Raw genomic sequence first — 16,665 nt, 5'->3', positions numbered from 1 at the left:
CTCTGGCCTCCAGGCTCCAAATCCAAGCAACAGAACCTTAACACTTGACCATGAAAGGGTATGTGGGTTTGAGGAGTGGGGGTAATTACCAAATATTGAAGACCTACTGTGTGCTCTCATCCAATACTCACAACAACACTATGTGATAGGGAGTCAACTATTCAACAAATGAAGAGACCAAGGCTTAAATGACTATAGAGGCTGTAGCGCCTAGTGGTTAAGCTTATTTTTGGCATAAGGGGCTTTGACATTTGATTGTCTGGATTTCAGTTTGAAGCTTTGCCATTATTAGTTGTGTCACTCTGCCTCCCTTTTCTCATCTTTAAAGTAAGGATAAAAATAATATTTCATCAATTTGTTGGATGATCAGGTGAGTTCCTACATGTCAAGTGCTTAGATAGGAACTGGTGCAAAGTAAGAATTCAGGAAACACTGGCTCGTATTATAATTAAGGCTATTAGGCAGAGATTCAAGCTATGAGAAAACAGCAGAGACCCAATACTCTGCCTTTAATCCAGAGCCTTCCTTACTTACTCATAACCACTTCATTTCTGCAAGCTTCTTACCTTCACCCTTCCCTCACCCCAGAGCAGACGTCCCTCTTGCCATCTACTCCAACTCAGTGACTCCCCAGGGCTGGGAGTCCCCTGCACCTGTGAGACCAGTCCCTAGACTCTGCGGACCTCAATGCCAGTGAAAGGGCCCACCCATAGGCTAGCTGCTCACTTCCTGGGCTCCGGATAGCAGGTGCCTATGGTCCAAACTAGGGGGTTGGAGTCAGATTGAAGCAGTGTCTTCATTCATTCATTCATCAGATATTTATTATGTGCCAGACATTGGAATAAATACTGAGAATGCAGTAGTAAACAAGATAGACCCAGTTTCTGCCCTCATGGAACTTGCAGTTTAGGCAGCAACAACAACAGTAATAATAAACAAGCAATTATTTAATTAAGAAAGGAAACCTGGCCCGAAGGGCAATTTAGCAATTTAGGAGTGGGAATCCAGGCAGGTGATGCAGAGATGGGAGAGGAGGGTCCTCCGGAGCCCCAGCATGGGAGGGAGTGGGTCCCTGCCCTGAGAGCTTGGCAGGACTCAGCCTGGGGAGGGGTTGGGGGGCCTCTGTGGGTACCTCAATCTCTAGATGCCCGAGGTTATTTCCAGGGTTGGTTTGTTGTCTCTTGTTTTGCAAACAGTACAGCAGAGCCTCCTTCCTCCCTCCCCCTTCCCTCCAGAGGGAGGCTATTTATTCCTAGTGACAAGCCTGAAGATCCCAGGGGGGGTGGCCTCAAGAACCTGGAGAGGCACCATGTCCCTGGCAGGTGCCAGCTCTCCCTCCCAGGCACAGGGAGGAAGCCAGAGGCTCAGAAACTGCAGAAAACGGGGGAGGGTTCCCTCCCCTCCATTATTTCTGCCACTCACATCCTCACACCCCTCCTAAAAAAAAAAAAAAAAAGCCCAAAGATCATGGGGCCAAGGATTAGGGTCTCCCCTGGGCATCAAAGGTCAAAACTATTTTTGGGCACTACGGAAATCAAGGCGGGATCTCACAGTGCCAGGTTTCAGCTGGGGTTGGGGAGGTAGTTACCTCTGTTTTTGCCGCTCAGGGTTGTGGAATAAGACTCTTCGAAGGTCAGGGCACTATAGGGAGGCCCTTTCTTCACCCCCTGTTTCCGGAGAACACCTGAGTTCCCACTGACCCAGCCGTGACAGCTGAATTGACTCCATCCCCTCCTCCAGGCTGGGTTAAGGCCTCCTACACACGCTCAAGCTGAGTGTGACCCCTGGGGAAAGCCGGTAGGGGGACACAAAGAGGGCATGAGGACTCTTTGGTCTCCTAGTAGACCCTGGTCTGCGGGGTCCACTGCCTCTTGTCCGGGGTTGAATACGGCAATCCCCCGCTTGCAGCTGGGGGCACAGAAGGGGAGACAGAGAGGACAGCAAAGGCTGCAGGGAGGGGGCAGGGGTGGGGTCCCTCCCTCCGGGAAGGTTGGGAGGGCCAGGTTAGGCTGGCCTGGGGGAGGGGGGTTGGGGCTGGCTCCAGTCTGAAAGGGAGGTGGGGGCGGGGCCTGGCCCCCAGCGGCCCGCTTGGGGGACCGGGGGCGGGGTCCGCACCCTGAGGGCAGGGGGGCCCGGGGGCGGGGGCCGGGCGGGGCGGGCTCCCGCGCTCACTTCCTCGGGGAGGGGTTGGGGCCAAGCTCCCACTCGCCCACACAGTCCGTCTCCAGCCGGCAGCCTCGCCGGCAGCTCGCTCGGCCGCCGCTCGGCCCGGCCCGCAGGTAGGAGCCGCCGAGAGACGCGACCCCCGGTTCCTGTCCCCACCCTCACGGGCGCTGCGCCCCGCTGCTGCCGCCTGCTTCGAGGTGAGCTCCCCGCCGACCCGGCTCTGAATCCCAGAGCCGGGTCCCCTCCCTCGGGCCGGGGAGCGGAGACAGCCCGCACAGGGTTAAGGACAGCTGCGGCTCCCGCCCCCTGCCCAGGTCCGGCCGGGGACACCGGGCACGCTGGGAGCCGGAGGCGCTGAGCACCGGAGCGCCGGCTGTCCCGACTGGACCGCTCCCGGCCGCCTGGCGGAGCGGGGGCTGCCTCGAGAGTGGGGCGGGGGAGGGGACGAAGTTTGAAATAGAAAAGCCAGAGAGACAGACTTCGGCCTGCAGAGACCGGGAGGGTCCGAGAAACAGGCTGGCAGAAACCTCGGTGGACCGAGACACCGGGACAGAGACAGGGACATGAGCGGTTGGCTTAGGCTCCGGGTCTGCGGAGACAGACGGGCTACAGACATAATGGAAACACGGACACAGACTTGGTGTACAGAGTCACCGAGAGACGGACCCGAGATATAGGGACAGATTAGGATTTTGTGGAGCATTTTAAGAAAAGACATTCATATGACCCCGTAAACACATTGCTAGGGCCTTTGAGTGCCCTGAACTTTATGTTTCTTTAGCTTCCTGGTAAGCCCGCCTCTGGATTCACTGTCTAGCTCAGAGGGTAGAGGTGGAGACACTGAGGCTTTCTAAAGACAGACTGTGAGACCAAGATTTGAGTGTACAGAGGCAGAGATCCAGAGAGGTGGTGGCCACCACTGGGAGATAGCTAGTCAAAGACAGACACCCAAAAACATAAGGAAAGCTGCTGAAGTGTGCTGAGACAGAGAAATTATGAGCAGAGCAGAGCCAGAACTCCAGAGACTGAGATTTAATGGGAGCAGAGAGACAGGCGAGCTGACAGCTTCCAAGATAGACCCAGAGACCCAGGCCAGGAAAGATGGGGAAGCCAGGATGTGGGGAAGCAGAAGCTGAGCCAGCTGAGCCCCCCGAGGCCCAGGACCTGAGACAGTGAGATTGAGATGAAGAAGCAGCCCCACGAATACACACAGCCACCAAGGCAGCCCCAACTTATTTTTAAACTCAAGTCTTGGATGCATTGCTTCAGCCCTGGGGGACCTAGGGTGAATGAACTCTTCCTCCCCTGTCCCCAGAGCAGCTGCCAGATCCTGTGCCCCATCCCTCTTTGCCTAAGCTTCTCTGACTTCCAGGTCCCTTGGGGGAACTGAAGGGGGAAAGGAGTTTGGGATTGGTGCCTGGTAGTGGGGAGTGGGGGAGTTTGGTTTCACCCCTTAAGACTCCTGTCAACTCCTGGGAGCTGGGGGAGGTGTCTGTCCTGATCCTGACTCACAGCTGTGGGGCCCTCCTGGACAGTTGGGGGCTGGAGGGTTTGAGTGGTTGGCATGGGTAATTGGAAAGGCTTCTGGGTGTCTTCCAATCGCAGAGCTGGCAGCTGGGGGGTAAAAGGGGAGAAGAGCCAAGCTCCAGTCCTGGTGATATTACCCAGCATCTCCTGTTTCCCTGCCCTCAAATACTGACCAGCCCCTCCACCACCACCAAACCCCTTTCAAAGGATTTCCAGGGAGAGAAGCGGGAATGGGCTCCAGGCTGGGTGGCAGAGACCTGGGCTTTCTGACTACCTGAGTGATCTTGGGCATGGCCCTGCCCTGGCATTCTTATGCTCAGCTGGAGAGTGATGCCTGTCTTTTGAGGCCTGATGAGGTAGTGGGTGTGAATGCTCTTTGGGAGGGCAAAGCTGCATGCTGGTGCGCACACACCTGTGCCTCTGGGATAGGTTGCAGGCAGAGATAGGCTTGCTGGAGCAGGGTGGCTGGGCCAGAGCCACCACTAGCCCTCCTAGTCTCCTCAGCCAGCCCCATGGGCCTCAGGGCCTCTTCTATTCCCCAGCTACACTGAGAAAGTACAGTTCCCTTACCTATGTCTTAGTTATCTAGTGCCTCTATAACAGAAATATAACACAAATGGGTGGCTTTAACAAACGAATTTATTTTCTGGAAGTTTAGGAGGCTAGAAGTCCTAATTCAAGGCGCCAGCTCTAGTAGGAGACTTTCCGTTGGCTCTGGGGGAGGGTCCTAGTCTCTTCTGAGCTTGTGCTCCTGAGCAATCTTCACATGGCTTGGCACCTCTCTTCCCCCATCTCTGCTTCTAACTTATGTTTAATCTCTTTTATATCTCAAAAGAGATTGACTCAAGATACACCCTACACTAATCCCGCCTCATTAACATAAGACAACCCATTCCCCAATGGGATTATAACCATAGGCATAGAGGTTAGGATTTACAACATGTATTTTTGGGGGTCATAATTCAATCTATAACACCAGGCCTGGCTGAGAAACTGCCATCTGACCCCACTATGAAAAATGGACTAATAATAAAAAGACCAACAGCCAACATTTACTGAGTGTTTACTATCTGCCAGGAAACCCTGGTGGCATAGTGCTTAAGTGCTTTGGCTGCTAACCAAGAAGTCAGCAGTTCGAATCCACCAGGCGCCCCCTGGAAACCATGGGTCACTTCTACTCTGTCCTATAGGGTCACTATGAGTCAGAATCGACTCGATGGCAGCGGGTTTGGTTTTTTTTGTTTACTATCTACCAGGTACTTTACAAGTATCACCCCATTTAAACCTTACAACAACCCTAGGAGGTAGAGAGTTATAATTACCTCATTTTATTAGATGGGAAAATAGGCTCAGGGAGCTTAAGTGACTTGCCCAAGGTCACCCAGCTTAGTAAGTGAAGGGAGCCAGGATTCAAACCCAGATTTAAGATTTTGCTCCACACACCAAGTCTGTTATCCAGCCATTCTGAGCTCTAGGAGGTTTGCTAGGAAGTGCCAGCTGTGTGTCTATATGTGTGGTGGGGGAGAGGGCAAGGGCTGAGAGCCATCTGGCAGACTGAGCAAGTCTCCCTCTGTGCCCCCCCCCCACCCCCGCAGCCAGGAAGGCCTGGCTGTCTTCAATACCCCCAAGCCCTGCCAGAGAAGGGGGGGGAAGGGGGATGGGCAGAGACAGGTGGGCCTTGATAGTGCCCTTCATTCTGTCCTCACCACAGCCCAGCCTGACAGATTAGGGGATTCTGGGAAGGGAACAAGCCACGCCTATACCCTATTTGGGGTGTTTCTGTCTGAGAGTGACTACGTCTTCCCAGAGGGCGGGCGTGCCAGCCCGGGGCTAGCCTGGGCCTGGGAAGGCGGCTGTTGCTGCTGACCAAGCCATAGAGGAAGGAAAGGACCTGGTGCACTCTTGGACACAGGACCACACTCTCCACTTCCATGGCCCCCTGCTGTCCAGTGGCTGACAGCCCAGGCCAGCCTCAGATGTTGGGCCAGAGGAAACCTGGGCCTGGGAGGGGAGGGACAGTACTGAGTGCTAGGGGCACCCTGCTGCATAGTCCCACACCCCAGGAATCCTGCTCTGAAGACCACAGCTCCTGATGGCTTCGGGCCCTGGCCCAAAGTGTGCACTGAGTATTCTCCCATTGTACAGAAGGGAAGGTGAAAGCTCACAGGCCATCCCTTCAGAGAAGCCAGGCCCTCAGGGCCTGGGGTGTCTGCTGGCGCCTGGAGTCTGGACTCCAGGCCAGAGAGCAATGCTTGTTGGCAAGGATTTCCCACTTGTGGTGGCTGAGAAAAGGAGGGCTTTTCCTTCAGCTTGATCCAGGGCAGGCTCTGGGGACAGCCAGTCACTGGGGTCTAATGGGAGAGGGAGTGGATTGGAGAGGTTCTTTGTATGTCTCTTTGACTTCCCCCAGACTCATCTGCAGCTGGGAAATGGCCCAGCTCAGTGTTCCAGGGCCTTCCCATGGGTCCTGGTGGCTCCTGTCCACCCACCCTGGATCCCAGTCCTTAGAGAGTTGGCTTCATGGTAGAGGAGGCCAGGGCTGGGGAGCTCTGACTTTGGGGCTAGAGACTGCAATCAGAGGCAGCAGAAGGGACTGGGAACCCCACTTCCCTACCCCCCCATTCCCCATGCTCCTGTTCCAGAGGCAGCTGTGTGCATGACCTCATCCTGCAAACATGCTTTGTTCCTGAGAAAATGGAAAGTGTCTGAGGTTTGGTGGGGGGCTGGGTGTCTGCAGCAACAGCTTTCAGGGCTCCCCTTTGCCTCACTCCCCCACCCCTGGGGGGGCCCCTCCCAAACTGGGGAGAAAACATCTTCAGTGGCTCCCGCTCCCTCACCCTTTACTCCCAGTCCCAAACCCTTAGAAATCAGAAGAGCTAGGAAGAGACTGTCTCACCCAGAGGCTGTGCCAGATGCTGCCAGGGGTGATTCTGGGGGGTGGGTTGGAGCACACTTCTTTTTCTCTCTCTCTCATTCTGTCTCCATTTCCCCTCTTCCTCCCCTGCCATCTCATTTCCCTTTTTTCTCCCCTGTTGTTGGCAAAACTTGACATCTGGCCATCTGGGCTATCACAGCTGCTGCAGATGTTGCAGGCCAAGGCTGCCCAGCCCGGTGTGACCAGAGACACAGCAGGGGTGGAAGGGGATGAGGGCAGAGGGTCCAGCTGGGGAAGTCTGGCTGCGTCCAGCTTGCAGGATTTCCTTCCTGCTGAAACTTAGGCTGAGCCTCTGAAGTTCTTGTTGCCGGGCTGATTCTTTTCTGGGAGGGGAGGCCCAGCTTCTCACACAGGTCTCCTCCACCATTCATCTGTCCAGCAGCCATCTAGCATTCCACCGTTTCCTGGATCAGGAGGGGGTGGGAACAACCCATTCCCATCCCTAACCCCCCACTCCAGATATCTGATAGAGGTTCCTTTATTCACATCTTCCTGGGAGTCAGGAGAGGATGGGCATGCTAGTCAGATGGGGTAGAGTGGTGTGGCTTCTTGCCCCTGGTCCTGCCACCCTAGAGACAGTGTTTGCTAAACTCAGGCTGGGGCAGGAAATGAGTCACTGACCCAGGAAAAGCCCCCTCCCCCCTGATCTGCCAGAGCCTAGATAAGAAAGCAACTTTGCTTCCTGATTCTTTCCTGACCCCTTCACACCCCCACCTGTAAATACAGAAATAAATGTGCAGGACTCCTGGGTTCCCAGAAGCACCCCTTCTTCATCCCCACCTGCTCTGACCTGGCACTTCCTATGCCTGGTCCCTTTCTTGAATGCAAAGGGCTCTTGCAAGGGGCTAAGCCACAGCCCCCCTTGGTGACCCCTGCCCCATCTTGTGTTCCTAACAGGGCGCACCCACAGTGCCACCATGAGCGAGGCCTTTGACTGTGCAAAATGTGGTGAATCCCTGTATGGCCGCAAGTACATTCAGACAGACGGCGGACCCCACTGCGTGCCCTGCTATGACAACACCTTTGCCAACACCTGTGCTGAGTGCCAGCAGCTTATTGGGCATGACTCGAGGGTGAGGACCGGACCAGACAAAGCAGGGAGTGGGTGGGGCTGGTGGGAGGAGGCAAAAGGTAGATCTACCAGGCCTGGATGCCAGCACCCCCACTGTGCTCCCCGCAGGAGCTGTTCTATGAAGACCGCCACTTCCACGAGGGCTGCTTCCGCTGCTGCCGCTGCCAGCGCTCCCTGGCCGATGAGCCCTTCACCTGCCAGGACAGCGAGCTGCTCTGCAATGACTGCTACTGCAGTGCCTTCTCCTCACAGTGCTCTGCCTGTGGGGAGACCGTCATGCCTGGTACGTCCCCAGGGGCTTACCATATGCAGGGAGTGGCATGCCTGGCATCTACGTGGGAGCTTAGCATGTACAGAGATCAGGACACCTGGCATCTATGTAGGGTCTTTGCATGTGCAGGGGCCAGCATGCGTATCTGATTACACACCTAGAGGCTTGGATGTGTACAGGCCTACATACACAGTATGTTCTTGGAAATGTCATATTTGTATGCTCTTGGGACTTAGCACGCACAGGGACTGACAAGGCCAGGTATACACATGACAGCTTAGCATGTACAGGAACTGACGAGCTTGGTACATTCCTGAGGGCTTCATGTGTGCTCGACCAGCAGGTCTGGTAAACACCTGGAGGCTTAGCATGTACAGACAGACTACCACACTTGATACACACTTAAGGCCTTAGCATGTATAAAGACATACATGTTTGGTACTTGTAAGAGCTAAAGGCAGGCAGAGACTCTCGTGCCTGGTGCATTGGGCTTAGTGTGTGCCCCAGAACCAAATCCACTGCTGTCAAGTTAATTCAGACTCATTGCGACCCTATAGGACAGAGTAGAACTGCCCCAAAGGGTTTCCAAGAAGCGGCTGGCGGATTTGAACTGCTGACTCTTTGGTTAACAGCCAAGTTCTTAACTACTGTACCACCAGGGCTCCTTAGTGTGTGCAGAGACACATAAACAGAGGGCATCTAGTAGATACGTGAGTGGAGAGTGGCGTGCCTGAGATATGCAAGGGCTTAGCACATACTGAATCTATCATGCCCCAGGCATTAGAACGTTGTGTGGATAGAGACTTGCTTGCCTGGTATATGTGGGGTCTTTGTGTGCCAGGTCCCTGGGTGGTGCAAACAGTTTGCAATAGACTAGTAACCAAGAAGTTGGTGGTTCAAACTGATCCAGTGATGCTACAGAAGAAAGGCCTGGCAATCTGCTTCCATAGAGATTACAGTCAAGAAAACCCTATGGAGCTTGGCTGTACTCTGTAACACATTGGGTTGCCATGAATCGGAATCAATCAAAAATGGCAATGAGTTTTGTTTCTTTGGGGGGTGTGTGTGCTAATACCATCATGTCTGGTGTATAGGGTCTCAGCCTGTACCGAGACTCATGCCTGTTATATCATATCTGGTACATATGGGCACTTAACATATGCCTAAACCCTCATGTCTAGGCTATGGGGGCTGAGCCGTCATGTGCAGTGTTTGGGTTTGAGGGAGGTTATCATACGGAGTATGTGGTGGGGGTCTTGCCGCATATACATGAACACTACTCTGCTCAGACTATGGGAACAGTGGGTACTGTTCTGGGGGGTAGCAAAGGATATCCCTCTGGAGCTTGGGACACAGCCTCTGAGTGGGACCCCTGTCCCCTACAGGGTCCCGGAAGCTGGAGTATGGAGGCCAGACGTGGCATGAGCACTGTTTCCTGTGCAGTGGCTGTGAGCAGCCGCTGGGCTCCCATTCTTTTGTGCCTGACAAGGGTGGTCACTACTGTGTACCCTGCTACGAGAACAAGTTTGCACCTCGCTGTGCCCGCTGCAGCAAGGTAAGGGCTGGGCCAGCGGGTAGGGTGCCAACTTCCACTGCACTAACAGGTGGGGTGAATAAGGCTCTGTTGTGGGGTGGGAATCCCCACTCCCCAGCTGACGGATGCTGCCCCCACAGACGCTGACACAGGGAGGCGTGACATACCGTGACCAGCCCTGGCATCGAGAATGCCTGGTCTGCACCGGGTGCCAGACACCCCTGGCAGGACAGCAGTTCACCTCCCGGGATGATGATCCCTACTGCGTGGACTGTTATGGGGAACTCTTTGCACCTAAGTGCAGCAGCTGCAAGCGCCCCATCACAGGTGGGACAAGGGTCAAAAAATAGGGTGGGTAGGGTACAGACAAGTGAATGGCATCTGGTATTGGGCGAGGTTGAGGGACAGGACTTAGCCCTGGGATTTGCAGAGCTAACCTCCAGCCTCCCTCCAGGACTTGGTGGGGGCAAGTATGTGTCCTTTGAAGACCGTCACTGGCACCACAGCTGCTTCTCCTGCGCCCGCTGCTCCACCTCCCTGGTGGGCCAAGGCTTCGTGCCCGACGGAGACCAAGTGCTGTGCCAGGGCTGCAGCCAGGCAGGGCCCTGAGGCAGGGCTCCTGGGCCCAGGCCCTCCCAAACCAGGGCTCTAGGACTATGACTCCCTTTCCAAACCACCTCTCGGACCCCAGCCCCTCCCCAAAATGGAACTGCCCCTTGGCTCCAGGATTCAGCCTCCTTATCCCAACATCTCCAAACTGGTACTCCATGACCCAGGGTCCCCAGACCCAGCCTCTTATAGAGCCTCCAGGATTCAAGCTCCCACCCCAACTCCAGAACTCAGCCCTCTCCCCCATGGTCTCAGACAAAGGCCCCTTCACAAATCAGAGCTCTAGACCCCAGCCCTCCAAACATGGGCCCTGGAACCCAGATCCCCTTAAATCTAGACTTCTCTCCAAAGACGTTTGGTCTTCTGTGGGTGCCTGAGAAGTCCTAAAAAGTGGGCTATACTCAGGTCTGATTCCTCTTCTGGCCCCATTCCAATCCCATCACTAGGGCTGGGGCTGTCTAAGCAGCAGGGCAGGGGTTGCTGGTTGGGGGTGGGGGTCCTAGCGTGCAGGAGCTCTGTGTCCACCGAGTGTCTTCTCATTTCATTTCAGCTCCATTTTACGGAGAGATGGGCAGAGGGGTGGCCATGGGGCTCCCCCCTCCAGATTCTGTAATAAAGCAGTGTGAGAAAGCTCCGGCCTCATGTGTTTGTCTGGGGGAAGGGGAGGGAAGGAAGCTTCCTTTGCGGACCAGGAGATGCTGAAGCTCTTCCTAGACCTCTTCTGTGCGGGGCTGAGAGGGAGGTGGCCTGGACTCAGGGTGGGAAGTCCCTCCCGAAGAAGGAATCCCGAAAGAAGGGTTCCCAGCCACAGCTACCATCCCTCTCAAGCTTAGCGGGCCTCCCTCCTGCTGGCACAGGGCTTTCTCCTCCTTGTGGGGAAAGGAGGGTCAGGGTGGGGGGGGCGGGAGTAGAAGTGGGGTTACCTCTGGTACAGATCGCCCCCACCCCTCACAGCCCTTCTCAAATCCTGCAGAGCACCTCGTCCGGATCCCCAGTCTGAGCCCAGACCCTCAGCCCGCTTTCCCCCTCTTCCCAGGGATTAGCGGGGGCGGCCCGGGATCCGCTCTCGCGGCCGCACGTTTTTTGCCAAAAAAGGCAAGGATGCAGCTGCACGCGCCGCGGGAACATCTGGATCCAATTCCCGGCATGAATGGGTCATGGCCCCGCCCCCTCCCCCGTGATTCACGGGCGGGGGCGTGAATGAGCGTGGAGGGCTAACCCCCGAAGTGGGGAGATGGGGCGGAGCGCTGCACCCCTCACCCAGCGTCCCACGCCGGGGCCCCCAGCCCCCTCGGCGGCCTGCGGTCTGGGCCGCCGCCATCTGACTGGTGGAGGCAGCTTTGCGCGCGCACGCGGCACGCGCGGGCTGATGCGCACACAGAGGACCGCCGGCAGCCGCCCCTCGGTGTGAGGGTGCGGGCGGACCGTGGGCGATCTGTGGGGTGGGGCTCACTCCTAGTCCGGCGGAAACCGCGCGATCAGATGTAGCTCACGTTAAACCTTCCCAGAAACCTGTGGGGCATTACTTCCATTTTACAGAGGAGAAGACCGAGACTCAGGCGGTTGCCCAAAGTCTTGTAGGTAGTCACTAATCCTGGATTCTAATCTGCATTACACTGCCTCCCGGGCCCAGTCCTAAACTATCTGAGGAAAGGGTTGGCATTTTCAACACACCATTCCCAGTGCCCAGTGCGCTTACCATGATTAATAATTGCATGTTTACGTTTTTGTTTCTCTCCTTGACCGTCAGAATTGGGCTGGGGCTTCCCTTGTTTCCCCTTCCATTCCCAGCTCCCGGCACTTACTACAAGTTCGGTGAGTATTTGTCGAGTAGGAGCAGTCCAAGCGTAGAAAACAGGTGGTGCAAAGGCCTGGAGGCCTGAAAACATATGGTGCTTTGGGGAAGCACCAAGTAATTTAATCTGGAAAAAGTGCCAGGAGACTAAAATGGCAGGCAAAGCCCAGGTCACGGAAAGCCAAGTGCCAAGTTAAACAGACCTCACCCTGCGGGTAAAGCAGCTAATGGAAATGTTCAAGCAGGGGCGTGAGATGATCGCAGTTTTGGAAAGATCACTTGGGCTGTGGCATGAATAATGGATTGGAGGAGTAAGATGAGCAAGCTGGTTAGGCGGGTGGTGCAGTGGTCCAGGTGAGAGAGGATGAGGCAGGTGGCAGGTGGCAGTAGGAGTGGAAAAGACAGGACTGATTTGATGGAGTGGGGATAGAAAAGGGGTTTAGGAGGAGGTAGGCATCAAGTTTGAGGCAAAGGGAAGGAATGAATGGCGGTGCTTAAATGTTCCACCCACCTAAGAGGAAGAGATACCCTGGTACGATACCACATTTCATTGATTTCAAGACATTTTCCAGGTTTAAGATCTCAGAATCCTGAGATGCATTTTATAATTGACAGTGTCAATTATAAAACTGGGTCATAATTTGACAGTTTTCCTTTCTTTTTGGAGCTTAAAATAATGGTAAGTTTTACATTTGATGGTATCTCTTATTGGATGAAATAGGACAGATCACCAACCTTACAAAAAATAATAATAATAAACACCCTGAGTTACTCCACTCCAGAATGGAGATTTCTCCCTTCTTTCCTAGGGGCCCAGGAAAAGCCCCAGAGGGCAGCTGTGCCTGGGGTCCCCCATTCTCAAACACTGGAGGTCTTGCTTATATTTTCAGATGCAAATATGATCCTCACAACACCCTCATGAGTAGGCAAGACAAGGGTCATTACCCCCATTTTATTTTTCAAACTTTAAAAACCAGAAGATAATTTTTTTTTTTTTTGCAAAAAGCAACGTGTATTCCTTGTAGAAAAATTGTTATTGTTCTGTGCCCTGAAGTCAATTCCAACTCATAAAAACCAGTCCAGTGCCTACCCTGTGCCTAGCAACCCTATATGACAGAGTAGAACTGCCCCATAGGGTTTCCTAGGCTGTAGTCTTTACGGGAGCAGATCACCAGGTCTTTTCTCCCACAAGCCGCTAGGGGGTTCAATCCACTGACCTTTTGGTTACCAACCAAGCTCTTAACCATTGCTCTGCTGGGGCTCCTTGTAGAAAAATTAGACACTACCAAAGAGTAAAGAGAACAAAAGGTAAAAAAATAACTCCTTGATGCATTACAGCTTTCTAGTCCTTTTTTGTTAAGCATATACATGCATATATATATTTTTTTAGTTTAAATTTATTTTTAAATTAAAAAAATAGTACATGAATACATTAAACAAAACTTTTCACACTGTATTTTGGGTATATACAAAGAAAAACTTTTCTCTCATACCACATGTGCCAGTCCATCTTCTGGAAAACAACCATTGTTTAGTGTTACTTGGATATTCTTACAGAAATCATCTCTGTATATCTTTTATACACACTGTTGAGCATCCACCTTTTTTGACTTTTCCTGGCCATCTTTTCACATGAGTTCACACTGATTTTTTGACAGCTTCATTGAAGTATAATTTACAAACCGTAACATTCACTCATTTTAAATGTATAATTCAATTATTTCTAGTATATTAATAGAGTTGTGGAACTATCACCACCATCCAATTTTAGAACCTTTCCATCACCCCAAAAAGATACTTGGTGTCTATTTGCAGTCACTTCCAGTCTTGCCTCCAACCCCTGGCAACCACTCATCTACTTTCTGTCTCCATGGATTTGCCTTTCTGAACATTTCATATAAATGGAATCATACACTATGTCATTTTAGTATCTAGGTTTTTTTTACTGGCTTTTTTTTTTTTTTTTTTTAACTGGCATTATGTTTTCAAGGTTCCTCCATATTGTAGCATTACGTGGATATGCCGAATTTGGTTTATACACTCACCAGTTTAGGTTGTGTCCAGTTTTTCTGTCAATTGTGAATTATAAACAGATGCCCATATAAGCACACAGCTGTAGGTCTTCATTTCTCTACCTAGAAATGAATATACAGATTTCTTCCCCCTTTTTTTTTCAATGATTGGATGTACTACACTTTATCAATCTAGTCCTCAACTGGAGCCCAGAAACCCTAGTGGTTAAGTGCTACAGCTGCTAATCAAAGGTTGGCAGTTTGAATCCACCAGGAGCTCCTTGGAAACTCCATGGGGCAGTTCTACTCTGTCCTACAGGGTCACTATGAGTCGGAATCAACTCCACCGCAATGGGTTTGGTTGTTTTTGTCTGCTGGAGCCCTGGTGGCATAGTAGTTAAGAGCTTGGCTGCTAAACAAAAGGTTAGCACTTGGAATCCACCAGCCGCTCCTTGGAATCCCTATGGAGCAGTTCTGTTCTTTCCTACAGGGTAGCTATGAGTCAAAATCAACTGGACAGCTAAGGGGTTTTTTGTTTGTTTGTTTTTAAGTCTGCTGCTGTGAACCCTGGTGGCAGAGTGGTAAGAGCCACGTGGGCTAAACAAAAAATTAGCAGTTCGAATCCACAAGTCACGCTTGAAAACACCATGAGATAGTTCTACTCTGTCCTATAGGGTCACAAAGAACCGGAATCAACTCCATGGCAACGAGTTTGGTTTTTGGTTTGGTTGGCACCCCGCTGAAAGGCAATTAAATTGTTTCCATTTGTAAGTTTCTACAAAAAAAAATCTGTTATTATCCCCATTTTACTGAAAAGGACATTGAGGTCCAGAAAAGAGGCAAATGTTGTCAGAGGTCACCCTGAAAGCTAGGGACTCAAGTTCTGATCCTCCAATTCCCATCGCGTGCTCCTCAACTGCTCCTGAATCCAGACAGGATCCCCAGCGGCCCAGACGGCCCCACGAAGCTCCGTGAAGCCCTAAGAAGCCAGCAGCTGAATTCAGGCTCTTGGATTTCCATTCGCCCACCAGAGGAATCTGCAAACCGCTCGGTAGCGGGCCACACACCCCGACCAGCAGGGGGCAATGCTGCCATCGCGATAGCACAGGCTGGCGCTCCTCGCGGTGCCCCTTTTCCTCGAGTCCCCAAGGCACTTCCGGCACTTACGGAACTCTAGTGCAGCCGGACGTGCCGCGTGGGGACGCAGGCGCTCAAGGCGGCGGGAGCTGCTTCTGGCCGCGTCGCTGATCTGAAGTGAGGTACAGCGGCCAAGGGAAAAATGGAGACAATTCTGGAGCAGCAGCGGCGATACCACGAGGAGAGGGAACGGCTCATGGACGTCATGGCCAAAGAGATGCTCACTAAGAAGTCCACGGTGAGTAGGGTCTGGGCCCCTTCCCCGGGTTTAGCCGCCGAGCGCGCTCTTTGGCCTCAGACCCGCCCTCCTCCTGCCCCCCACCCTCCCGGGGGCTCCCTCTCCGAGCTCCGGCCTCGGCAACCTCCTCCTCAGGCCCAGCGCCCCGGCGGCCTCTTCGCTTCTGCCGCTGAACCTGCGAAGGTAAGCTCCGCCCTCGGGCGGCCTTTCCACCCCCAGGCCTGGGACTAACGGCGTCTGTGTCACCGTTTGTCTGTCTTCAGCTCCGGGACCAGATCAATTCCGACCACCGCACACGGGCCATGGAAGATGTGAGTGCTCCGCTGTCCTTTGGTCGGGGGGCGGGAAAGGAGAGGAGCGGGGAGGCGGGCGGAGCACGGGGTCTCACCGGGAGCCCTGGCCAGAGCTCACCTGACTGGCCAGGGTTGTCCGCCTGCAGCCGAACCTGAGGCTCCTGAGCTGCTCCTCCTCACTTTCCTGAGTGGGGAGCGCTTCCTCTTCATTACTCGGAAAGTAATGCCTTCTGTGTCCCTTGGATGTGCGAAAAATAGTGAGGAGGACTCAGTGACTCAGACACAGAAGGTACTGTTGTGTCCCCGCAAAACGAGAATGCTGTGTTAGTGTTTCCCTTCCAGACCTCTCTTTTGAAATGTTTTTGTTTACCAAAGTGCTTTTGCCCAGTTAGATTTTCTTATTTGAAAAAAAGAAAACTAAAGTAAAATGTTGGTAATAAAGTTGGGTGATGGGTAAATGGAGATTCATTATACTACTTTTTCATGTATTTGAAATCTGCTCAGAAAGGATTAAAGGCCTAATTAGATTTTTTTTATTTGCAGGAGATAAACATTACTACCAGTCCTGTCCCTTATCTACATCCCCAAATCCAAAAACAGTTTGTAAATCGATAGGTTTTTTGGTGGCAAAACATAATGTGGCCTCATTTGGCAGCAAAACCTGCCCTGAGCAGATGAGAGGCTTTTTATGGTGTTTCTTATTCCACTTCGCCCTGGTGGCACAGTGTTTAAGCACTTGGCTGCAATTGGCATCCACCAGCTGCTCCTTGGTAACCCTATGGAGCAGTTCCACTCTATCCTATAAGGTGGCTCTGAGTCAGAATTGAGTCAACAGCAACAGGTTTTGTTTTTTTTTTTAGTTTATTATCCCACTTAAGGAGCCATGGTGGGGCAGGGGTTAAGCACTTGGCTGCTAAGAGAAAGGTGGGCCTGTTGACATGGCAATCACTTCTGCTTCCACAAAGATTACAGTTTTGGAAACCCTATGGGGCAGTTCTACTCTATTTTATAGGGTTGTTATGAGTCAGAATCTATTCCACGACAATGAATTTTATGTACTAATTAACCCAATTTGG

The 16,665-nt window shown here is 52.8% G+C and overlaps 2 protein-coding genes across 5 annotated transcripts in view; both read left to right on the top strand.

Annotated features, from left to right (window-relative positions):
* Nucleotides 1-2,192: 2,192 nt before the first annotated feature.
* Nucleotides 2,193-10,740, top strand: FHL3 (four and a half LIM domains 3). Of its 2 annotated transcripts, none has more exons than XM_049878827.1 (6): nt 2,193-2,363; nt 7,526-7,701; nt 7,809-7,983; nt 9,357-9,526; nt 9,646-9,832; nt 9,960-10,740. In XM_049878827.1, exons 2-6 carry the CDS (start codon nt 7,546-7,548, stop codon nt 10,112-10,114), a joined length of 843 nt encoding a protein of 280 aa, XP_049734784.1. In that variant the 5' UTR covers nt 2,193-2,363; nt 7,526-7,545; the 3' UTR covers nt 10,115-10,740. The 2 variants fall into 2 exon arrangements, with proteins under 2 accessions (XP_049734784.1, XP_049734785.1); XM_049878828.1 differs by having other exon boundaries at nt 2,218-2,279.
* Nucleotides 10,741-15,086: 4,346 nt separating this feature from the next.
* The window catches only part of SF3A3 (splicing factor 3a subunit 3), a 34,859-nt gene continuing 33,280 nt past the window's right edge, over nt 15,087-16,665 (top strand). For 2 of the 3 annotated variants that reach the window (XM_049878826.1, XM_049878824.1), the window contains exons 1-2: nt 15,087-15,296; nt 15,560-15,607. In XM_049878826.1, the coding sequence (XP_049734783.1) occupies nt 15,201-15,296; nt 15,560-15,607 (144 nt within the window). In that variant the 5' untranslated portion in view covers nt 15,087-15,200. Of the gene's footprint in view, nt 15,297-15,515; nt 15,608-16,665 lie in introns of all 3 variants that reach the window. The other variant, XM_049878825.1, reaches the window with a different exon arrangement.

Source organism: Elephas maximus, chromosome 3 (assembly GCF_024166365.1).
Source record: "Elephas maximus indicus isolate mEleMax1 chromosome 3, mEleMax1 primary haplotype, whole genome shotgun sequence".
NCBI lineage: Eukaryota > Metazoa > Chordata > Mammalia > Proboscidea > Elephantidae > Elephas > Elephas maximus.
Note: the sequence above shows the minus strand (reverse complement) of the source record. Positions and strands in the feature narration are given on the sequence as shown.